This window comes from Nasonia vitripennis, chromosome 4 (genome assembly GCF_009193385.2).
Source record: "Nasonia vitripennis strain AsymCx chromosome 4, Nvit_psr_1.1, whole genome shotgun sequence".
Taxonomy (NCBI): Eukaryota; Metazoa; Arthropoda; class Insecta; order Hymenoptera; family Pteromalidae; genus Nasonia; species Nasonia vitripennis.
In genome coordinates this window covers 991,454-1,015,326 of record NC_045760.1, presented here as the reverse complement: position 1 = coordinate 1,015,326, position 23,873 = coordinate 991,454, and the positions used below count along the sequence as shown (strand labels likewise).

Genomic DNA, 23,873 nt, shown 5'->3' with positions numbered 1-23,873 from the left:
AGATTCACGCGTCTGTACAGTCTTGTGACGTGACACGCGGGCTGATCGGTACTGGCTACAGAAATCGCCTCGGGAAGGACTTGTCGCGCTAAGGAGGCATGACTGCTACACGCACGTATACTTACACACACGCGATGGAGATATGGGGGCCCGTACGAGGTATTGAGCGAAGGAGAAGAAGGAGGGATAATGCCGAGGGACCGGCGTCAGAAGGGACCAAAGACTTGCGAGAGAGAAAGAGAAAGAGAGAGAAAGTCACGTGTGCGCGACTAAGCTGTGTATATATATATATGTATATATATATATATATATATATATATATATATGCAGGAAACCGTCGAGCTCATAAATGGGCACGAGACGAAGAAGAAGAAAAAGAATTGAACCGGCGGCGTTGCAAGTGTGCAGACGATGGGATCGAGTATGCGTGGCACATGAATGCACTGCGCGCTGCATTTTACGTAATTCGAATATTCGCGCAACCGCGCGCGACGGGAAAGATGATGCTGTCCCCGTGTGTGCGTCCAACTGTCGCTGCGCAAATGTTGCAGTGAAATTCTTGCCGTCCCATTGCGCTCGGTTACAGTTATATATTTATACGCGCAGGGATTTGAATAACAGAATAGTTTAAGCGCTAGAAGACGATGTATTGCGACATTTGCTGTTTATTGAAGCAATTCAAAAGTTGTTTTTCTGATCATCGTGCATACTGTTATTGTTCTTTTTTTCTATCGGTCGATCACTCGATCATAGAATTTTTGGAGGATGAGTAAGGTCTTCTTCGCGAAACTTTTGTTTTTAATGAACATCCAGATCGAGATAGCAGCGATTGCACGAATTCGCGAGATAAATATTCACGAAAAAATTTGAGATTGTACCATTCATTGAAAAATATTTTTGCTGTTATTTTGAGAGTTGGTTATTTCTCATTTATCGCGTGCGCTTACTGCATAACGAGTACAATTTTAATTACTTTAAGCATAAACACATCTGACACTGCTAAATGACATAAGATCAAACGTGTTTAGAAAAGATGCTGAATCTTATTTTTTAGTCCATTTAATTTTTGAGAATTTATGTTGGCGTGCTCATAATTTGGATTCACTAAAATGGCTTAACGATAGAAAAAGTAAACAAAATAAAGGTTGCCCATCAAAAAGATAAATTAGTTTTTCTAGACCGTTTCGATACGGACTCCTACTAATTTTGATGTTGAAACGAAGACAAGATAATTTCTCGGAGGTTTATTGACTCGTGAACTGATCACGTTGCAGATAATAAGCACGTGTAATTTTCCTTCGTATCGATGTATTATTGCTGTGCCCTTATTGATTTTATCGATCGATTAGACAAGAGAGCTTCGTATTTTCATTGATAAAATATAAACTGATTAGCGGTTTATTCCGTAAATCGTCTTAGTATAATTCCACCAAGAGAGCAGGATTAGGTGCACTGCAATCAATTAAGCGGATCGCTCCAGTTGCTCAATTCATATATTCATGGAAAACGGATCTCCTAACAAGCTTCTCAAAGATCATAGTCTTCGTTAATCTTCTGAAAAATTCTTGTCTACTTGCATGAATTTGTCAAGAATTGATCGATCCAAGTTTTTTTTTTTGAGAGAAAAATTATTAACGCTGTGTTTTGACATACAAAAAACCGTAAATCAGCAATTTCAGCAATCAGAATAATGTACTGATTCACGAGATACTATGCTTCACTAATCTATCGTTACAATAAAAACTATTATCAATCGGCTGACGTCTTGATTGTAAAAATAGAGGCTCGTATACTGAGTATAAAGTGTAAATCATTCAAGATTGAGAGTATTAGCTAGATTTAAACTGTTTATTTGTGGATATCGCCTTTGATCGTTTCATAACACTAGAATGCAGAAATGCGTTATCCCGAAACGTGCCAAGTACGTCAAAGGCTTAGGCCCCAAGCTGCGAGAGACTGAAGTAGCGTTGTCGTGAGTTATCAGACCTACTGCCAAGGAAATAATATGCGCGTTAGTTTTCAATAGTCTACATCACTTATCTGAACTACATATCATACTTGATTTTATAAAATATATTTCCAAAAAAAAAGTTTAAATATAAATATCCAATATTTATCAGCTAGTTTAGGGGGTTATATTCCAAGGTTTTTTTCCATCACCATCTCCAATCTGTAAAAGAACAAAATATTCAACATTCTGACATCATTATTGGTCATGGAAATGCAATATTAAAATGCCATATATTCACCTTTTTTGTAAAATCATCAGTGCAAGCCATTCGGATGCGAGCGGCAGTCGCTGGCGAATCGAATCTAAAATACCCATGCAAGTTCATATCTTTGCGAGCAGCTTTGATCGCATTTTTTATTGCAAAGAAAATTGACGAAGATAAAAATAGCGGTGGTTCGCCTATGGCCTGTAAATAATAGTTAAGAATTGCTTATTACATAAATAATGTCTGAAGAGCATATGTTATCAGGCCGAGATAGACAAGTTCTAGAATCGATTGATAGACTCTCACTCTAGATTAAACGTATATGTATCTTTGCCATTTATGTAACATAAAATGAGTCTCGTTATTGCTATTATCATTTTTTACCAACCTTCGATGAATATACTGCTCTTGGATTGGATGAACCCTTTAACAATGAAACGTTGAACTCTTGTGGTATATCTGCAAAACCAGGGATTTTATAAACTCCTGGACCTCGACTATAAACTATTCCAGTTGGCGAGTAAATCATCTCTTCCATTGTAAAAAGTCCATAACCTTGAATAAATCCTCCTTCCACTTGTCCGATATCGATCGCAGGATTTAAACTTTCTCCCAAATCCATAACGATATCAGTTCTTAAGACCTTAAACCAAGTGCAATGCAATTTAAGATAAAAATAACTTATCGCGCGATGTTCATTGCGATATTTATGATTCATATGAATTAAACTTGAAAATGTGATATAAAGAAATTAACATAATGCCGTGATAATTTGACGAAATAGAATCATGGTTACCTGGTGGTCTCCGGTAAGACTATCAATGATTACTTCAGAACATGCTACCCCGTATGTAAAATAATCATATAAAGTGCCCGAGTTTGTTGCAAAATCGTATCCTATATCGGGCGTTCTGTAAAATCCAGTTGCAGAAAGACTTACTCGGTCGAAATAAGCTTTTTCTATCCAACTTTCCCAAGTGCCTTCGGGATTAGCATCTATTATATATTTGATTCGTTTCATTATTTTATTGCATGCATCCTAGACACAATATTTTTATTAGTAATTCAATTTTATTTCATCTATTTTCTAATTTTCATAGTATTATTTGACGAACCATAATAGCCATTCCATTTAAATCAGACCCAGTACTTGCGGCTGTAGCAGTCGCATTTGGAACTTTGTCTGTAGCTGTCTCTGTGATAAGAATTTTGTCAGGATGTACTTTCAAAATTCTACTAGCAACCTGTAAAATCATGTTCGTAGATTTTATCTTACAAAAATAATGTATTCAAAAGTTTGTACGTACTTGAATCATTTTAGTGTGTACTCCTTGCCCCATTTCTATGCCTCCATGCGTTAAAAGAACGGATCCGTCAGTATAAATATGAACAAGCGCACCACCTTGATTAAGAAACAGCGTCTCAAATGCTATGCCGAATTTTGTGGGAATCACGGTTATTCCTTTTTTTTTATATCTGTTTTCACTAAAAAATAATTTCACCCCCATTAATAATGCATCAATATATCGAATGTGATTTTTTAAACCCACCTATTAAATTTTTGTACAGCTGCTAATCTTTGTTCATAGTTTGAGAATGCAAGACATTCAATCCAACACCGTTGCATCGTGCAATTTTCTAGTTTTTGGTTATAATGTGTGATGTCGCCTTCTTTGTATAAATTTATTTCAGAAAGCTTTAAAATAAGATACGATTAGAATATATTTTTAACTTTATCATGTTAAACAGGTCCATTATTTACACAAATGTACCTGCACAACATCTCGATCAAGATAATCCGCAATGTGTCGTATTATAGTTTCAGCGCAAAACATTCCTTGAGGTCCTCCAAAACCACGAAAGGCTGTATTTGAAGGCAAATTGGTTTTGCATAAGTACCCGATGACTCTGATAGCTGGTATCCTATAAGCGTTTTCTATATGGGCCATTGTACGTGATATAGCCTAAACGGTACATATAAAGATATGAGATATTAAGGTAATTATTTGTCGTGCATAATTTTGAGAAATTACAGATGACTTACTGGGCCTGATAAATCCCACGAACAACCAACATTAGCGTAAACATATACTTCGAGGACTTTTATTAATCCTTCATTAGAAAATCCCACTTTGTATTTGAACAAAAATGGATGCCTGGTTCCAGTGATCATCATGTCCTCATCTCTATCTAGCATACATCGCACAGGTTTTTGTAAGCTGTTAAGACCAAACAATGAATCAGCAAATAAGTTATCCTACGATAACTACTTTGAAATATTTGAGTCCCTTACCTGTGCGCAGCAAACGCAACTGGCAGTGCAGCAAGCATACTGCGCGATTCTTTACCACCAAAGCCACCACCTAATCTCTTAGTACGTACTGTAACTCTGTTAATTGGAATGTCAAGAACATGAGCAATGAGTCGTTGCATTTCTGCAAGATCTTGTGTTGATGCTATGATTTCCATTTCATGTTCTTCTTTTGGTATAGCAATGGAGCACTGAGTTTCCAAATAAAAATGCTCTTGACCTCCCATTCTTATTTCTCCCTCGAGTATGTGATCTACATTGGTAAACGCTTCGTCGACGTTCCCTTTGGTGATACTTCTTCCATCTTTTTCGAGAAATGATTTTGCCTCAATAGCATCCTACGATCGATGAACGTACGATTATAATTTTACTTATTTCATTTATTATATAAATATGATTGATATACCTCAATCGTCAAAAGTACAGGTTGCAGTTCTTCGTAATCAATTTTAACCATCCTAGCTGCTTTTTGAGCTGTCACTTGATCAACAGCTACTATTGCTGCAATCACTTGGCCATGACATGTTACCTTTAAATCATTTATCATTAATAGTATACCGTGTATCAAGAGCAGAAAGTAGACGATTTTGACAAAAGCAAAAGAGCAGCCGAATCCGTGCCCCCGAAAAACCCAAAGCAAAGCTGAGGGCCATCGAGGAGGCGGAGGCAAGGGCTACGATTTGCATGACCGTAATCGCTTTCCACTCGTGGTGCATACTATATAATATGTTTTGTACTATATTTGTGTTTATGTGTAATGGTTTTACTTTTTCCGAAACAAAAACTTCTTCATCTTTTATAATGGGACCGACGAATCGGCGATGCTCCGGAATATCTTTTGCATCAAAATAGGCCACTACGCCATCTAAAGCAACAGCTTTAGAATTATCGATCCCTGTTATCCTGGCATGAGCCCTTGTTGATAACACGAGAGCTAAATAAAGTTCGCCCGTTATTCGAGGGATATCATCACAATAGATTGCTTCTCCACTTGCTTGTTTAAATGCACTGGCGTGTATTAGAGGCCTTCCAATCAAATCAATCGATGACTGATCTTTGGAAACCTAAATTTGTATTGGATCTTTAACATCACCAAATTGTATCATAATAGCATCTTATACCTTACCATTTGGTAATATTGAGAACTCTTAGGAGGTAAGTAATGAAAACCATCAGAAGCAGATTCCAATTCTTTTAATACTGGTGCTATGTTTGGGATGTCTTTGTGTAATTTTTTCCATATGCTTATGAAACCTTTGAAAAATAAACTAGAAAGAAAAATTATTATCGTCATATTAATATGCATTATAATGAACGTACATTAATACAATTATTATAATCATCATATACCTCAAAGTTAATGAACGTCGATACAGTATCATCCCACCTGGTGCATTCCCGGGAAGAGTCAATTCCGCAACTAAATTGTTGGTTACAGCCTCTAAAATACTTTCATCCCAATTCCTAAAAATACATATTTTATATGAACACAAATAATTTGGATGATTATTATCAGATATTAGTGGTCCTGGATTATTAGTATCTTACTTTCCCACCAAAGATTCACAAGTTTTTTTTGCCAATACAGTAATAGGAGCCATGCCGCCAAAAGTTAGATTTATTTTCTGAACAATGTTAGTATTAGGTTTAAAAAATACATTCATAGCCATGTTAACTATTGTAATATCGTCATCACGCCGTTTGGATTGTTTATATGAAACAAAATACTGATTCTAAAAAATATTTATTTTATTTTAGTTACTCAATATTTATTGCCCAATGTTAATTTAACTCAATTACCGGCGTGTTAAAAGGTACTTCAATGGATAATAATACTTCATCCGGAGCAACGATGTTGCGTCGGTAACCAAGAAAAAATGTATTATCCATGATAACAGATCTATGGCCGTTGTTAAGACTACACAAATTTAATTTAATACCGACAGCCAAAAAAATTGGATTCAAATCCGAAATTGGACTTCCTGTCATGATGTTCCCTCCTACTGCCTGAACGAAAAATCAGATTTTCACATCTTTGCGTTGAGATGCTTTTTACTGTGTAAATCATATGTACATGCTCTTATTTTTACTCACGGCAACATTTCTTATTTGATGACCAGCAAACCAATGTAACATTTTAACGATGCTTCCAAATATTCTTGTTCTGGATTCTAAAAAATAACTTACAATATAATATATGATTTAGAAAAAAAAATGTTTCTAACGAAAATTTATTACCATGTTTAGTACTAATTTGATGCCGAAGGGCAGATTCCATCTCCACTAACGTGACACTAGCTCCTATTTTAATTCCATCATTCATTTCTTCAATGATTTTTAATTCTTTTATTGCAGTTGATTGAATTAGAACTGGATACATTAGGTGTTTGATTTTCACTTCCACACCTAAGTACACAATTTTTACCGGTAAACTATTTGTATTTGAAATTAATCCAAACTTATGAGTATATATATATATATATATATATATATATATCTTTTTTCGGTTATCTTTTTTCGGTTATCTTACCTACTTCTGTGTTGCCTACTATTATTTTTGCATTTGGATATTGATTTTTTAAAATAAGCAGCTTCTTTAATTGCGTTGGTCTATACCAAGTAACTTCTTTTCCACTGATTATTAAATACTCATCATCTAAGTTCGACGATAACTAAAATGTATTAAATTATATTCGTTTAATATTTTTACTATAAGTTGCTTATATGTGATTATTAGTACCTGTAAACTTGGCGGAAAAATAGGTTCTTGTGAAGAATCGTACGGTGTGAATTCCTTAGAATCAAATAAAGCGGTTGGTTCTGATGTGAAAGCCTTTTTACAACAAGCATTTCCTAAGGCACATAATTTTTCCTCATGATTTTTGAGCTTTGACATACGTGATTGTTCCCATTCTTTGGTAAAAGTTCTTAATCCTTCAATTATAGGTCTATAGCCAGTACATCTGCATAAATTACCTGTTTAATAATAATACAAGTTTTTCAAAATGAATAAATTTTACGTAAAAATTTAAAACGCAAAGTTTACCTTGAAAAGCTATATCTATGTCATTCATCGTAGGTTTTGGATTACTTCTTAGTAAAGCATACATTGACATAACGATGCCTGGCGTACAAAACCCGCATTGAGATCCATGAGCTTTAGCAAGGCGCTCTTGTACTGGGTGAAGTTTGTTTCTTGTACTACCGATGCCCTCAACAGTAGTGACAGCCATGCCATGCATTGCACACACTGGTGTTAAACATGCATTCGCTGCTAAATGACTGCATAAGTTTTATGTAAGTTCTAATATACGCTGTGATGCAATAATTTTATCTGCTTTCAAAAGTAATTTTTATAGGGAAAATATATGATTAAAAAAGGATACATTATTTTGTTGTTCTTTCTATCAAATCTTGATATCATTACTGTGCAGGCTCCGCAGTTACCTTCCGAGCATCCAAGTTTTGTTCCGCATAATCCTACTATAAACGATTATATTTAGAGAAAAATTATAAGAAAAATCGTTCTGTATTAATTAAGATCAAAAGAATACATTTATTTCGCAGGTAATAAATTAATGTCCATTCTGGCTCAATGTTGCAGTCTTTAATCTAAAAGTAAGTAAATTTAAACATTAAATATAATACAAATTTTAAATTTCATAAATATTCAAGCTTACCATTTTACCGTTCACATAGAATATTAAAAAGTTGCTTATTTTTTCAATTTGATGGTTATCTTCGTTCTCTTTTACATCGTACAGTTGTTTCGATTCCATTTTTAACTATTTATGAAAACTCATTCAGAGAACGTATTATCGAATTGATTAGCTGCGACCTTTGTCGAGCATTAAGATGGCATGGAAACGTTGATGTTACAATCTCAGAGCACTTACAATAATACGAACCTTTCAGCTCACGAACTAGTCTATATGATCGTAAATTGGTAAACAGAGTACTGCATCGCTATTGCTTCAGTGCGCGTTATATTATATTACACGTACTACCTTATACTCTTGCGTAACAGCTTCAACTGCACAGTTATATTTATAGCATTCTCTCCTGTGATATAACGTACATGTGTAGTTCAAAGATAAAAGAAGAATTATATTGAGAGAGTGCGAGAGAGATCGCTGATAATTCAAGAAATGAAGGACGCCGTTGCGTTCGTGCGAGAGAGAAAGCGACGACTGGAGCGAACCATGAGTATGCACCTAGAGTGCATAAAGTAATGAGCGAATCAGGTTCGTGAGAACGTAAAAAACTAGTTGTCGCATTCGACTCACGAACACTTCTCTGCAGGTACGAAGTAAAACTTTTAGTAATTGAGGTTTTTTCTATACTTAAATAAATAACAATATATTTATAAGGAGCTGCGGAATCGAATACAGAAACTTTAACAACAATGGCACGCGTTAATTCGATTTTTTTACTTTATTCAAAGTATGCTATAAAATTAATTTACATTTTAAATATAATACAATAAATTATAACTTTTTTCAAATACTTCTTATTAACATTTGTAAAACTTTAAAATATTTTAAAATAATATGTAGCAGTGCGTTATAAAAAAAACTAAAGCTTAAGCATGAATTAATTGACGGTTTATGGTATTATGTTCCACGCTTTCTTTCCATCTCCATCACCGACCTGAAATGTTTAGATATGGCTATTTAATGCACTAGGCGCATACAAAATCATAAATTAATTATAGTATTTCATTAAGCTTTGAATGACCTTTTTAGTAAGTTGATCAACACAAGCCATACGAATGCGGGCTGCAGTAGCTGGCGAATCAAGTCTAAAATACCCGTGGATTCCCATGTCTTTTCGAGCAGCTCTAATAGCTTCCTTGATGCCGAAGAATGCAGAAGATGCCAAAAATAGAGGGGGTTCACCAGTAGCCTGTAAAGCGCACATAAAATTGTGAAATATATACATCGAATGATACTTTTTACGTAGTATATAAATCAGTGTTCATATTTATTACTTTTGAAGAAAATACTGCTCGTGGATTGGATGAAGCCTTAAGTAATGATACATTAAACTCTCTCGGTATATTCGTAAAACTCGGTATTTTATATACTCCTGGTCCGCGACTAAATACAACTCCTGTTGGAGAATACACCATTTCTTCCATTGTGAATAATCCATAACCTTGCATGAATCCACCTTCTACTTGGCCAATATCAATAGCAGGATTTAAACTTTCCCCAAGATCCATAACAACATCACTCCGTAAAACCTACAAATTCAAAATTATTATACAAACATTCAATTTCCATAAAAATTGTTGTTTTCTCCTAAACGAACTATTGTGATACTGAAATTTTCGATTTCAATAGTAGCATGTTTAGTGAGTCCGGGCGGAGGCCCTTCAACGGCCCGAGATATCAACCCTAACCCGACCTCACTTAGCGGGTTCATTTATCGGGCGATTTGGGTACCTTAGCACGTTTTCTCGTTAATCTAACCTACATAGGCTTGAAGGGGTCGGAAAAATACGCAAAAATAGGTAGGTCAGATGTTTGGGCAGTTCCTGCTAAGTGACGAAGTATCGGCTCGAACCGAAGGCTATAAATCGCGTATTTCTTGGGGCTGACTTATCGGGCTTTTTCGATACCCTAGCACGTTTTCTCGTTGATCTTACCTACGTATGCTTGAAGAGGACGGAAAAATACGCAAAAATAGGTAGGGCCGATGTTCCGGCTGTTCCTGCTAAGTGACGAAGTAGCGGCTCGAACCGGAGGCTATAAATCGCGTATTTCTTGGGGTTCATTTATAGGGCTTTTTCGATACCCTGGGACGTATTCTCGTTGATCTTACCTACGTATGCTTGAAGAGGACGGAAAAATACGCAAAAATAGGTAGGACTACACTTCCGCCAGCTTCTGCCAAAGACCGAAAAATCACTTTATCTGTGATATTGATACCTGCCTGCCGGTACAAGGTTTCCCCTTTTATTTGTATTTGAAATATTTCGTTTACCTCGTGATCTCCTGTCAAACAATCAAGTTCTACTTCTGTGCAGGCAGTGCCATATGTGTAGTAATTGAATCGCCTTCCTGAGTTAGTGTCAAAGTCATAACCAATTTCTGGGGTCCGGTAATATCCAGTAGCTGAAAGACTGATTCGGTCAAAATATGCGCGCTTTACCCAATCTTCCCAAGTGCCTTCAGGATCATCATCAATTATGTATTTAATTCGTTCCATTATTTTTGTGCAGGCATCCTGGAAAATAAGACTTGAATTATTTGTTTCTATTAAGACAATTCAAGTTACATTTCATTTACCAAAACAGCCATTCCATTGAGGTCAGAACCAAGACTAGCTGCAGTTGCAATTGTATTTGGAACTTTATCGGTGCCTGTTTCGGCAGTATAAATTTTATCTGGCTTAACTTTTAGAATACGACTTGCTATCTAAAACACATTAATAATACCGTAGATTAAAGATTTGAAAATACTTATACTATAAACTTCTTTGTGTTATTTACTTGAATCATTTTTGTATATAAGCCTTGCCCCATCTCGACACCACCATGATTTAAAAGAACAGATCCATCGGTATATACATGTACAAGTGCTCCACCTTGATTAAGAAAAGCTACTTCATATCCTATTCCGAACATCACTGGTACAACAGCTATTCCTCGTTTTTTGTACCTGTGCTCTCTTTAACAATATAGAGTCAAATGAATAGCTTATACACGATAGCAAGGTTATTTTACAGCTTCGTGATTACAGAAAACGATGACTTACTTATTGAATTGATTCACTTCCGTTACTCGTTCTTTGTAGTTTGACGAAAACAAGCACTCTTCCCAACATCTTCTGAGTGTACATTTAATTAGTGGTTGATTGTAAAATGTAATGTCTCCTTCTCTATACAAATTTTTTTCGGATATCTACCAATCAATAGAAATTATAAATCATAAATGGTGAATCATATATAAATATAAGTTTATTTGATCAACACTTCTGCTCTATACCTTAACGTGATCAAGTCCCAAATAATCAGCTATTTGTCGAATTATATTTTCAGCGCAAAACATTCCCTGTGGTCCTCCAAATCCTCGGAAAGCTGTATTTGAAGGTAGATTTGTTTTACACATGTAACCTGATACTTTAGCAACCGGTACTTTGTACCCATTGAGAACGTAAAACATAGCACATTCAAGAACCTGGGAAAAAGCAAGCAATAGTTTAGTGAAAATCATATGGTTAACCTATTTTAATAGCTAAAATTTGAAACTTACCGCAGGTGAAAGGTCCGTTGAGTAACCACAATTGTTGTAAAGGCAAACTTCAGCGGCAGTAATTAGTCCGTCTTTAGTAAATCCAACTTTGTATTTTATGAGAAATGGATGTCTTGTTCCTGTTATCATCATATCTTCATCTCGGTCTAACATACATCTCACAGGTTTTCTATATCTAAAAAAAAGAATTTTGATCAATATTGATTGAATTTTTAAATTTGACAAATTTATCGATACCATGTCAAATTGTTTTACTTGTAAGCTGCAATAGCAACAGGCAATGCTACTAGTGCTTCTCGTGTTTCTTTACCACCAAAGCCACCACCAAGTCGCTTTACACGGACGTTTATTCTGCTGATCGGTAGATTCAGAACGTGTGCAGTGAGTTTTTGAATTTCTGTAGGATTCTGTGTTGAAGAAAATAGTTCCAATTCTCCTTCTTCGCGGAAGTTTGCTAATGATGCTTGAGTTTCCAAGTAGAAATGTTCTTGGCCACCCATTCTTACTTCGCCTTCTATAACGTGATCAGATTCAGCAAAAACTTTGTCAACGTCTCCATTGCATATTACTGTTGGACGTTCATGGAAGAACGATTTATGCTTTATAGCATCCTGTAGAATATAAAAAGTGCATTAAGACAATTCGGTTAAATAATTGTACATGAATATTGTTGATATCATACCTCGATAGTAATTATGATTGGTTGTAATTCTTCATATTCGACTTTAACTAATTTGACTGCTTTTTGTGCAGTTATTTGATCAACTGCCAAAATAGCACCAAGTGATTGCCCTTGACTCGTAACCTAATACAAAATTATGAACACATTAATCAATATGTAGTGCAGGATTATATAATATCTTATATTTTTATTCTTTAAAATAATATTACTATTTTGGAAACAAATACTTCTTCGTCAAAGCATTTGTGACCTATAATTCTCTGCTTTTCTGGAATATCTTCCGCACTCAAAAATGCTTCAACTCCTTCCATAGCTAACGCTTGAGAAGGATCGATTTTCACAATCTTAGCATGAGCTTTTGTCGATAGCACCAAAGCTAAGTACAATTCTCCAGTTATGCGAGGTATATCATCACAATAAATTGCTTCGCCAGTTGCCTGTTTGAAAGCATTGATATGAATTATGGGCCTCCCAATTAAATCAATCGAGCTTTGATCCTTAGGAACAACTTGAAAGTATTGAGAACTTTTTGGTGCTTGGAAGTGGAAACCTTCTCCTGCAGTTTCAAGTTCCTTTGGCAGAGGGTCAACGTCGTTAACACTAATACGAAGCTTCTTGGTAATACAAACGAAACCCTTAAAAAATAAACTGAAATACGGATATTATTATACATAAATTGTAGTAATAATTTTTATACATTTCGTAAAATATTACCTTAGTGTAAGAGATCGACGATATAGAACCATACCACCAGGTGCGTCACCGCTCAAGGGCAACTCATTAACTAAAGAATCCGTAACAGTCTCTACCAATTGTTCATTCCATTTTCTGAAAAATTGTTAAAATGATCATCACACATAAGGACGCAACCTATCATATTTATAAGTTAATTTAAATTGCTGCCTTACTTTCCAATCATAGCTTCACAACTTTTTCTCGCTAAAATCGTTGTTGGTGCCATACCACCAAAAGCCATATAAGATTTGGCCACAATGCTCGTTCGGGGCTCAAAAAATACGTTTAAGGCTAAATTGACAATAGCGATATCATCATCTCTTCTTTTGGCTTGTTTATAAGATACAAAATATTGATTCTGAAATATAAAACAAGTTTTGTTTATAAGTAGATATTGTTAATAAAGTTGGTTTGAGTATTGAACATTAGATGCATACAGGAGTAGAGTAAGGAATTTCAATAGAGAGTAATACTTCATCCGGTGCAACAACGTTACGTCGATATCCAACAAAAAAAGAATGATCCATTGTAATCGATCTGACACCTCTTTCAAGGCTGCACACGTTTAATTTAATTCCTGCTGCCATCAATACTGGGTTCATGTCAGATATAGGACTGCCGGTCATAATATTACCTCCTATGGCCTATTGGCAGAAAGCTCATCAATATAGTAATATTATCATGTGAATATCCAGGATAAAATACTTACAGCAACATTTCGTATTTGTTTTCCAGCAAACCAATTAAGCATTCCCACTATTGAATCGAAAATTCTTGTTTTCTCTTCTACAATTCAAACGAAGGGAAATATGTATACACGCAATTATACAAAATCTGTTCGAAAAATGGAATTATTTTATTAATACATGTAGTTACCTGGTTTAGTTTGAATTTGGTGACGTAAAGCCTCCTCCATTTCAATAAGTGTTACACTAGCACCTATTCTTATTGCATCATTTAGTTCGGTTATATCACGAAGTTCTTTTATTTTGATTGGTTGTATAAGCACAGGGTACACGAAATGTTTAAACTTCACTTCGACTCCTGCAACATTAAATATTTGACGATACATCCATTTCGTTGATATGGTTAAAATATCTATGTTAATATATAAAATAGACCTTACCAACTTCAGTATTTCCAACTATGATTTTCGAATTCGGGTATTGTTGTTTCAATGCTAAGATTTCTCTCAAATGAATTGGTCGATACCAGGTGACCTCCTTGCCTTTCATAATAAAATACTCGTCATCGAATTCTGAAGAAAGCTGAAAAATCAATCTTTTATTATCATTAAAGCACTAAATAATGTTCAATTATCGTCACCACGTAATGCATTTAACATGGCTCACTTGTAATTTTGGAGGGAAAATTATTTCTTGAGAAGGGTCGTATGGTGTAAAAGTGTTGGTGTCAAAAACTTCCTGTGGTTCTGATGTGAAGACACGCCTACAGCAAGCATCGCCCATAGCGCAAGTTCTATCTTTACCCTCGTCATTTCTGGACAATCGCGACTTTTCCCATTCTTCGGTAAATGTCTTGTAGCCTTCGATAATTGGTCGGTATCCAGTACATCGGCACAGGTTTCCTATTCAAAGATAAAAATAATGAACACTTGTTTTCTGTTGATCTATAGCAGAGCTTGAATCAAAACAGATAAAAAGTGCAATCATTACCTTGAAAAGCAACTTCGATATCTTGAATTGACGGCAACGGTTTCGTTCTCAGTAATGCGTACATTGACATAACAATACCCGGAGTGCAAAAACCACATTGTGATCCGTGAGCTTTCGCAATACGCTCTTGCACAGGATGAAGTTTTGTTCTCGTGCTACCGATGCCCTCGACAGTAGTTACAGCCATGCCGTGCATTGCACATACGGGAGTCAAACATGCATTTACAGCAACGTGACTACACATTGCATAAATGAGTTTATTAATTGCGTGATAAAAATTAGAATTAATTAAAGCGTTTGTTTGACGTACATAATTTTATCTTGTTTACGATCGTATCGTGAGACCATAACAGTACAGGCCCCGCATCCTCCTTCCGCGCATCCCAGTTTGGTTCCATAAAGATTTACTGTTAGGATGTTTTATTAAGGAAAAATTAAGTATACAAAAATGTACAATATTTTGGCTAGAGAAAAAGGATACGTTTGTTTCGTAGATAGTATAATAGCGTCCATTCTGGCTCGACTCTGCTGTCCCTTACCTGAAGTATTTAAAAATTATCAAGCACTTAATGTATAATGATTACAGTATCATCTTCGATTTCTTATTTGTTACATAGGAACATTATAATCGAACATAACAATCGAAATTTGATTTTCGAATATGTAACATCTACTTTTTCATGTTCTAATTGTGAGTAATAGATAAAAGGAAATCATATATTTCTATCAATATCTTATAGTATAATCAAACCATTATTGATGAACCTCAAATATGAGCAAGTACACGCATATATTAGAATATTAGGTACATCAAACTCAAGGTTTTGAAACAATGTATATATACAAAAAACTTACTTCTTTTCCATTCACGAAGAAAACTAAAGTATTACTAATTTTTATACTATTGATATCGTTAAGTGCATCATTGTTCGCCTTCAGTTCGTTTTCCATCTGTTCCTTATAAGTATGTGATTCCATGGTTCGATTATCTTTAATGATACATTAAAAAAAATATATTATTTGCACTCACACCACACCGATAATTTATATTGAGCTTGAATTTATTGATCTTATTATTTTATAACTTTGTCCCGATTCAAAACGTTTAAAATAACATTAAGCTATACTGACTCTACGTCACTTATATTCGTCAAGACCACCAAATCACTGAGCGAAAACATTAGTGAAGCAGGTAGAAGACATACTTGTATTTATGATAAGACTCTCAAGTTATGAAGATTAATCATCTTTTAATATAACACAAGTTATATGATAAGTAAATTAAAATAATTATTACAACAGGAAAAGATTCGTTGGAATATAAGAATTTACGTAAAATCGATATGAATTCAGTCAAATGTTTCAAATTATAAATATTTTATTTCAAATCAAAAATATATTTTAGAGATTTCGTTTTATTTTATTATAATTTACGCGGTATGTCGTTTGTTTACAACTTTATTTTATAGAATGATATTCTTTGGTTGAATCTTCAACACCAGACGTTCTGTTGATTATTCGAACACCTTCCGATCACTTTGAACTCTTAATCAACTCACACGAGTGTAATCCTACAGTATCTTTAATCGTATCAATTAAAATTTTCCGGTTATTAACAAATATTATCATGATGATTATTGAAAAAATAAATTTTCATTAGAGGACGTAGGCAAATCGATCGTTGTATACGAAACCATTGAAATAGAAGTATTTTTTATTGATATATTTAATATTTTTTTGTTCAGTTATAAAAACCGTTATGCTTGTTTAATTATTGAAACATATTATATTGGTTTATCTTGAACAGCAGGGGGCTTAGATAGCCGGTCTATTATTGTGTTTTTCTGCGCATGTTTAGATTTACGAAGGTAGTTTATTTATCTTTATATCATGTTACTATTGCAAGATAAAAGAAATATCTTTCCATTTTAATCTCTAATATCGACTCTTTAAGATTGATTAAATTGATAGAAAATTGATTTTATATAATTTGTCTACAATACATTGATCAAGCATATCAAGTGATAAGATAAACGCTTTGAATACGTTGGTAACGAAAAAGTGACATTTTACAACAAACCAATTATAAAACATTTTAAAAACGTTAGATGTTTTAAAATCTTGCAAAATTAACGCAGCATTCTGAAATTATCAGTGCAAAAAGTTATCGACCCTCTTAGGTATTTGCTTGATATGATATCGATCGAATGTTAGATAGCAGAACAATCAATTTTTAATCTTAAGGATATTGTTGTTAGCATTTAGAAGTATTTTGTAAGTCGTGCATGTGCATCATGCAAATATTAAGCTTACGATGAACTAACATTTATAAATTTGTATTACTTATATTTTACAATATATTGCTACACGAATAAATAATAGTGAAAAACCGTGACTTATTATTCTTGATCACACAGTATATTAACAATCCACTTATTGGAAAATATTTGTTTCGCTCATCCTGGCCTCTGTATAAGTTTAAGTGTTATACTAGAAGCTCTACAATTATCTTGATGAGAACTTTGTTAAATAGCTTCTGTATGATACGTGAGTCAAATATAAAACCAATAATTGTACTAGAAATTCACACTTAACTAAATTTGTATTCCTTAAAAATGTCGTGTGTAGTAGTACTTATAGAATTTTATTTCGTTCCCGAATTAATGCTAGATTTTATTCAGTATTAATCTATTCACATGATCTAATTGTGGCGCTTGACAAGCCATCCTGGCGAATTCGTCAGTGTCAAAACTGTAAAGAGATCTTTATCTACTACTGAGGTACGCTAAGAATCTCAAAGTGCTATTCAGCTCTTATGTCGTTTCATTTTATATGAGTCCGTGTTATTTCAGTGCGACGCGATTGATTTTCTATTTCATTGCGTTTTATACTATTGCAAACTATTGATATTACGAATTGTAAGCATGTTTTGAATAAAAAGTATTTAAACAATTATAAAATTAATGGTGATGGCAAATTTTTCATTTTTATAAAAGTCCTACATTTATTGATCACATGTACATTTTTTTTTATTGATAAATCAGATTTGTACTTAAATACTTTGAAAATACTAAACAATATTTTAAAAAGCGATGGTTATTTTTATTTTTATATTGGTTTCCTTTTTTGGTACACTTTAGTTGAAAAAATTATCCAAACAGTCTTTACAGTCACGTTTTTATTTCTGTATTTCGACTAATGACGTTCCAGTATAGCATCCAAATCGGTAACATAACTGCAACTGCTACATTATAAAACCAGTTTCCGTATATCATAGAGTCAATAATGCTGAGTACAAAAGCTTGTTTCGTTGCTCTCAAAGATCTGCCTAGTATGGCCAGTATTTTTTCTTCTCCATAGTTTATACAGGTATAAATTAAGATAACAAAGGATGTTACAAAGAAAGGATGAAGCAACGGCCACAGTACGTATAAAATTTTACGAAACCTACAAATCATAAATGCAAAATTACATTTGGTATAGGAAAAATATTTTGAGTCATATCAAAATGAAAATAAACAAATTTTATACACACCCGCTTGAAATGCGCTCCTTTGGATTAATCGATAATACAAATGGTACATACAAAGCTGCACAAAGTAACGCTAAAGAAAAATTATGCATAGCAACGCACATCAGAGCTGTTGCAAATTCGACGCAAGTAATAACGCAGACTAAAGCAATATTACTATATTTCGACCTCCTGTGGAAAAAATTAATCTTTTAATTATACCGATACCCTCATAGTTACATCAATCATTACAAAATAATTTTACCTTCTTATTGTAAGAATTGGCCATAAAATTGACAACATCGTGATTGTCAAAAAGGTGAAATATATTGCATCTTCAGTTCTTAGATCTAAATATTGCGAGATTATTGATGTTAGAAATCTCGGAGAAGACATTAAACTAACTCCAACAGTATGAGTCCATAAAATTTCGGAAGCTATACTCCCCACACTAAATTCAGCTGCCTAAAATTGTTTAAGAAATTGTTTTAGACATAGTTTTAAATGCATTTCAAATTGTAATATTGTCTATTTACGTTATCATTGCTTTGTAACTGTTTCTTGCCAGTTTGTTTCTCACTCTCTGACTTCACACTGGAATCTTGTAACCTCAGCCAAATAGAAAAAGCTTTTATAAACAGTCCTGCTACAATTAAGACCAACGAAGTCATGTAGAGGGCTGAAAACAAAAACGAATATCAATTTAAGAAAGCTAAGTATGGCATTGCTTTAAATAATGCATATGTTAATACCTATGGAGATATATCTGTCTGTACAAGGTAATAGGTAAAAGAAAAAGGACTGGTGAAAACGTTCCAATAAATTATTTAAAGAACGTACTATACTTTCAACGACTCTACCAACATGATAAAAATTGCGTTGTGCTCCATCTTTATAATTATCAAAGCCTTCCAAAGATACAGCTTCTATGCCAAAGCTATAAATAGAATATTCACTATTATAGTATGATGTGAAATTTTTAAAGTTTATGATATCATTGTCAAAAAAGTGTTACCGATGAAATAAACCATGATTTCCAGTTGGTATACCAGTTGCTTGAGTCAAAGTCATTGACATCAGAGTGTTAAAGTGATACTGCCACTTTTTAAACTTATCTTTTTCATACGTATCAAAACGGCGTTGGAATGTTCTACGAATTCCTTCTTTATTAATCATATTTTGGGCTAAATTAAATAAATCTAGATTTGGTAATTGGCCATTTAATCCTTCAACCTAAAATAAAAAGAAGATTGATTATATTGATCAAAGATTCTAAAAGACTTTAAGAAATATCTACCTTTACGTCAATGGACGAAATAGTCATTGAATGTAATTCTAAATTGATAGCAGCCTGAATAGAGCCAGCTCTACCAGCTAAATCACCAGAAACAAGAACACCCTCATGACCACTGGTAACTCCATGATATGCATCCAGCCATGACTGCATTCCTAATTGCTCATGCTCAGTCACTAGAAATATAATATCCTTTGCCCAGTATTTTTGTTCTGAAAAATATATTTGTTAAAAAATCAATGTTCCAAATGATTTTTATGTGAGTATTACTTGTATCTATAATGACTTACTGCGACAGAATTGAGCAAAAGCTAATAGCAGAGCAACAGAAGGTGTAGTATCAGCATGAACACTAGTTATTGGGCGGTAAGGTACGCTTACAACAATTGCTTCAGTACTAGCTGCTCTTGGAGCTCTTACTATACCGTAAACATTCTGCCCCTTATACTAAGTATTGAAAATGGTACATTAGTATATTAAATGATCATAAAATCACACAATTGATCTTTCGGTGAAAAATGTTTACCTGCTGATTACGAAAGGGATAGTTTAATGTAAAGTTCTGAGTGAACACGTCAAGATGTAATTGGTGAAATTTAGCTAACAACCATGCGTAAGGCATCTGGTCAGGAAATCTTTCCCTTTCCGTACTTAATTCATGGTAAAATTGCTTTGCTGCAGACATTAGATTGCTCTCCTTCTTCACTAATCCAGGAAGTAATGCGTTTTCCGAGTAGTAGGTATCTATCATAAAAATCCCAAACGATTTGAATATCATAGTCTGTTTTAAATTAAGCACATAAAAAATTAATCTTACTTTCATTGATGTAGGGTGAAGCCAAAAGCATCATCCAACCAATTCCCAAAATATACAATATATAACAAAGGGGCTTCTCCCATTTCAGGATAAATTTGGCCATTTCTCCGTTTCCAGCTCTCGGATCTGTTAAGAGACCCATTTTTCTAGCTTTTCAAAAAAACGTTATCAAAGGTTATTGGTTTTTTCTCATTACTCAGATAACAATGATGAAATCCATTTTCCTATAATTCAAAGAAAAAATATCACTTGATTATTTGATTGTCTATTAGATGATTTGCATTCAAGAGATTATTCATCTTCTTTCACTAAGTATATTGCTATTTACATTATTTATTTACATTTGCGGTCGTCCGTCACCAGCAAAGTGCCTACATATATATGTTTATGTGGCACACACTGTAACAAATCGAACGATAGACTATATAGGTATAACCTATAACAACGTATCAATTTCTGTTTTACCGTACCACCCGGCTTCGCAGGCTCAATCGATAAAAACGTTTTATTATTGTACTATATAAACACATTGCCGGAGCATGTTTCACACTGCCAAATATTTTGACTAATATATTTTGTGATAACACAATTTAAAGCGACTTGAAAGCCTCTTTGAAGAAATATGTTTTAAGTCGAAGTTTTGTATCTATTGGAAGTATATATAGTCATATTTATAGAGAAGTATAAGCGTAAAAGCCTGCGCTAGAAGAAGCACAGAGTTTGCCAAAAAAGTTATATTAAGGTAATATCAAAATGATCGCCATTGGATTTGAAGGTAGTGCCAACAAGTTAGGCATAGGAATCATCAAAGATGATGAAATATTGTCCAATGTTCGCCACACATACATCACACCTCCTGGTGAAGGTAAAGCTAACCTTATAAGTAAACAATGCACTCAGTTAAAGGATATTGTGATGTGATGACTTTTTTATTGGCACAGGGTTCCTTCCCAGAGAAACTGCACAGCATCACCGAGAGCATGTACTGCCAGTATTGAAAAAAGCTCTGGAAGATGCAAAGTTGACGTTAAAAGATGTTGATGTGATCTGTTACACAAAGGGTCCTGGAATGGGTGCGCCCTTGACAGTGGCTGCATTAGTAGCACGTACGGTGGCACAACTGTACAACAAGCCTATTGTAGCTGTTAATCATTGTGTGGGCCACATAGAGATGGGCAGACTAATAACCAAAAGTAATAATCCCATTGCACTGTACGTATCCGGTGGAAACACACAAATCATCGCATACTCTCAGCAGAGGTACAGGATATTCGGTGAAACGATTGATATTGCGGTTGGAAACTGTTTGGATCGATTTGCAAGGCTATTAAATCTCTCAAACGACCCCAGCCCCGGGTACAACATTGAGCAACTCGCAAAGAAGTACGTGCATTACTCTCCATTGTCTGATTATTCTGTTGTTTTTTCTACGAGCACGTATTTTTTCATCACTTTCAGAGGTACAAAATTCGCACCGCTGCCATACGTCGTCAAGGGGATGGATGTCTCCTTTTCCGGGATATTAAGCCATGCAGAGGAGCGCATCGAAGGCTGGCTCAAGTCGAAAGAGTACACAGCGGAAGATCTGTGCTTCTCCTTGCAAGAAACCGTGTTCGCCATGCTCATTGAAATAACAGGTAGGTTCGCAGCGCTCGGTCAAGCAAAATAATTCGATCAGTTTACAAAGTACATCCAATCAAAACCGAACGCGCGCCCGCAGAGAACAAGGATTATCTGTTGAAACTCGTGTCGCCAAAGCGTCGAAGCCCATTACTCATCCGAGCTTATAATAGCTTGTCCTGAGGATGTTTTTAAATATCCCCCGCGAGCGTGCACGCACATCTCTCTCTCTCTCTCACTTGTCTTTTTATAGTGCTTGCACATAAATAGCTCCAGCCTTTCTAACGCATTAGAAATTGCAGCGGCGCAGCGCAGAGAGACATGCATTTGGAATAACGACGCGACCTAAACTTGATCTTGAAATTCCTCGGATCATATTCAGCGCGCGAAAATAGATTTAGTTGCAGCCCTGCGCTAAAGTGTCCATTAATTCTAACAATAACAGTTGTGCACATCAGCCTGCCCCCTTGCTCGCGCATCACTTTTCTCTCTCCGCGGATAGGTATACAGACGCGGACGTCGATTCGACGTTCTGCGAAATTAAAATTCGCGAGCACCCGTCCAAGGCTGTCACGGCCGGCTGGCCGCGCAAGGTCTCGGAGAAACGTTGAAATTGCTCGAGACTTGCCCCCGTCGCGTTTACACCCCGTTTGAAAGCAACGATAGCATCGGGAGTGTTTCGATCAATCGTGCGGTATATACTTAATACATCGAGCGTTAAACTCAAGTTCGCGTCCTTGGCTCTCGGCGCCGCGCGCGCCTATTCCCCAATTAGACCGATTCCCATTTCGGATACCGGCCTATCGCACGTAGCATCGCCGATAGCATCACCAGCACCATATCCCGCATATAAGCACAAGAGAGAAAAAAATCCGAGTCGGCTGATTCTAGAGCGAGCGATGGCTCACGTGGGCTCGAGCGAGGTGCTGATAGTCGGCGGAGTGGGCTGCAACGAGCGGCTGCAGGAGATGATGGGCGTGATGTGTCGGGAGCGCGGAGCTACCCTCTACGCCACGGACGAGCGTTTCTGCATCGACAACGGGGTCATGATCGCCGTCGCCGGGCTGCTGCAGTTCAAAGCCGAGGGACGGAGCACCGCCTGGAATAAGACCAACTGCGTGCAGAGGTTCAGGACGGACGACGTGCTGGTCACCTGGCGCGACTGATTTTCTTACTCTTCAATAAAGCCTCTTCTCTTTACACAGCCAACTGCTTTCGTACTGCTCTTTTAATAACCCTTTTGATGGAATATCGATTTTTCATAAAACGCGCGGCGCACAATGAAGAGAGATAGCGGGAAAAAAGAGCACATTATAGGCTTCGCGATTAAGTAGCCTGCGTACGGGAAATTCAATTAACCGCCTCGCTCGGCGACAGGAAAAGTGATAAGCGCTTTGCGCTGCGCGAGAACGTATCGCGAGGGTCCCGCGGGCAACAACGGCGAAGAATGATAGATAAGCGAAGAAAAGCTCGAAGAGACTTCCTTCGCGGCGCTTTTTGTTGTGTGCGAGCTGAATATTCCCGAGTCATTCGGCAAAAGCAGTAGTACACCTGGCGCTGCTCCTCGTACGTTATAACATTTGGCGGCTCTAATGAATATTCGAACACGCAGCTGTCGGAGAAGTCCCGCGTATAATGGCCCCTCGGCCGGGTATAAGGCAACAGAGACGTCAGTGCGGATCAATTTCGGCTCGACGCCCTCGGTCAGCTCATATAGAGAAGGAAAGTTCCGCGCGAGAATCATCAATCCCCA

General features: G+C 35.7%; 4 protein-coding genes and 1 long non-coding RNA gene across 14 annotated transcripts; 2 read left to right on the top strand and 3 right to left on the bottom strand.

Annotated features, from left to right (window-relative positions):
• Nucleotides 1-1,827: 1,827 nt before the first annotated feature.
• LOC100123244 (xanthine dehydrogenase-like) lies at nt 1,828-8,582 on the bottom strand. Of its 7 annotated transcripts, none has more exons than XR_001729139.3 (25): nt 8,208-8,531; nt 8,082-8,139; nt 7,914-8,010; nt 7,574-7,809; nt 7,268-7,503; nt 7,058-7,199; nt 6,766-6,933; nt 6,622-6,698; nt 6,328-6,534; nt 6,076-6,260; nt 5,878-5,991; nt 5,654-5,795; nt 5,295-5,591; nt 4,934-5,056; nt 4,510-4,865; nt 4,261-4,435; nt 3,989-4,180; nt 3,767-3,912; nt 3,524-3,701; nt 3,332-3,460; nt 3,013-3,255; nt 2,605-2,859; nt 2,250-2,417; nt 2,059-2,170; nt 1,828-1,989 (listed from the first exon to the last, which is right to left on the bottom strand). XR_001729139.3 is itself a non-coding variant. In XM_031928558.2 (25 exons), the coding sequence occupies exons 2-25, from the start codon at nt 8,304-8,306 to the stop codon at nt 2,126-2,128; spliced, it is 4,068 nt and encodes a 1,355-aa protein (XP_031784418.1). In that variant the 5' UTR covers nt 8,307-8,365; nt 8,436-8,582; the 3' UTR covers nt 1,835-2,125. The 7 variants fall into 7 exon arrangements, 6 of the variants coding, with proteins under 6 accessions (XP_031784418.1, XP_032455768.1, XP_032455769.1 ...); XM_031928558.2 differs by having other exon boundaries at nt 1,835-2,170; nt 8,208-8,365; nt 8,436-8,582; XM_032599877.1 differs by having other exon boundaries at nt 1,835-2,170; nt 8,208-8,312; nt 8,436-8,562.
• On the top strand, nt 7,668-10,520 carry LOC107981057. Its single transcript, XR_001729140.3, has 5 exons — nt 7,668-7,824; nt 8,095-8,145; nt 8,581-8,829; nt 9,273-10,218; nt 10,395-10,520. It is a non-coding gene; the product is annotated as an uncharacterized LOC107981057 (long non-coding RNA).
• On the bottom strand, nt 8,947-17,961 carry LOC116738587 (xanthine dehydrogenase-like). Of its 2 annotated transcripts, XM_032599876.1 has the most exons (24): nt 16,010-17,961; nt 15,734-15,867; nt 15,360-15,417; nt 15,189-15,285; nt 14,879-15,114; nt 14,555-14,790; nt 14,329-14,470; nt 14,079-14,246; nt 13,912-13,988; nt 13,640-13,846; nt 13,376-13,560; nt 13,182-13,295; nt 12,677-13,115; nt 12,468-12,590; nt 12,041-12,396; nt 11,786-11,960; nt 11,519-11,710; nt 11,289-11,434; nt 11,024-11,201; nt 10,821-10,949; nt 10,516-10,758; nt 9,518-9,772; nt 9,265-9,432; nt 8,947-9,177 (listed from the first exon to the last, which is right to left on the bottom strand). In XM_032599876.1, the coding sequence occupies exons 2-24, from the start codon at nt 15,854-15,856 to the stop codon at nt 9,133-9,135; spliced, it is 4,092 nt and encodes a 1,363-aa protein (XP_032455767.1). In that variant the 5' UTR covers nt 15,857-15,867; nt 16,010-17,961; the 3' UTR covers nt 8,947-9,132. The 2 variants fall into 2 exon arrangements, with proteins under 2 accessions (XP_032455767.1, XP_032455766.1); XM_032599875.1 differs by having other exon boundaries at nt 15,734-16,047.
• On the bottom strand, nt 17,959-20,957 carry LOC100123258 (glycosylphosphatidylinositol anchor attachment 1 protein). Of its 3 annotated transcripts, none has more exons than XM_031928589.2 (11): nt 20,829-20,957; nt 20,501-20,724; nt 20,210-20,427; nt 19,974-20,130; nt 19,687-19,895; nt 19,405-19,622; nt 19,142-19,326; nt 18,926-19,068; nt 18,655-18,854; nt 18,414-18,581; nt 17,959-18,325 (listed from the first exon to the last, which is right to left on the bottom strand). In XM_031928589.2, the coding sequence occupies exons 2-11, from the start codon at nt 20,640-20,642 to the stop codon at nt 18,049-18,051; spliced, it is 1,917 nt and encodes a 638-aa protein (XP_031784449.1). In that variant the 5' UTR covers nt 20,643-20,724; nt 20,829-20,957; the 3' UTR covers nt 17,959-18,048. The 3 variants fall into 3 exon arrangements, with proteins under 3 accessions (XP_031784449.1, XP_031784450.1, XP_031784451.1); XM_031928590.1 differs by having other exon boundaries at nt 20,842-20,929; XM_031928591.2 differs by having other exon boundaries at nt 18,655-18,850; nt 18,922-19,068; nt 20,829-20,923.
• On the top strand, nt 20,753-23,329 carry LOC100123268 (probable tRNA N6-adenosine threonylcarbamoyltransferase). The gene is made up of 4 exons (XM_001608108.6): nt 20,753-21,365; nt 21,442-21,883; nt 21,959-22,137; nt 23,012-23,329. The coding sequence occupies exons 1-4, from the start codon at nt 21,254-21,256 to the stop codon at nt 23,284-23,286; spliced, it is 1,008 nt and encodes a 335-aa protein (XP_001608158.1). The 5' UTR covers nt 20,753-21,253; the 3' UTR covers nt 23,287-23,329.
• The last annotated feature ends 544 nt before the right edge of the window (nt 23,330-23,873 follow it).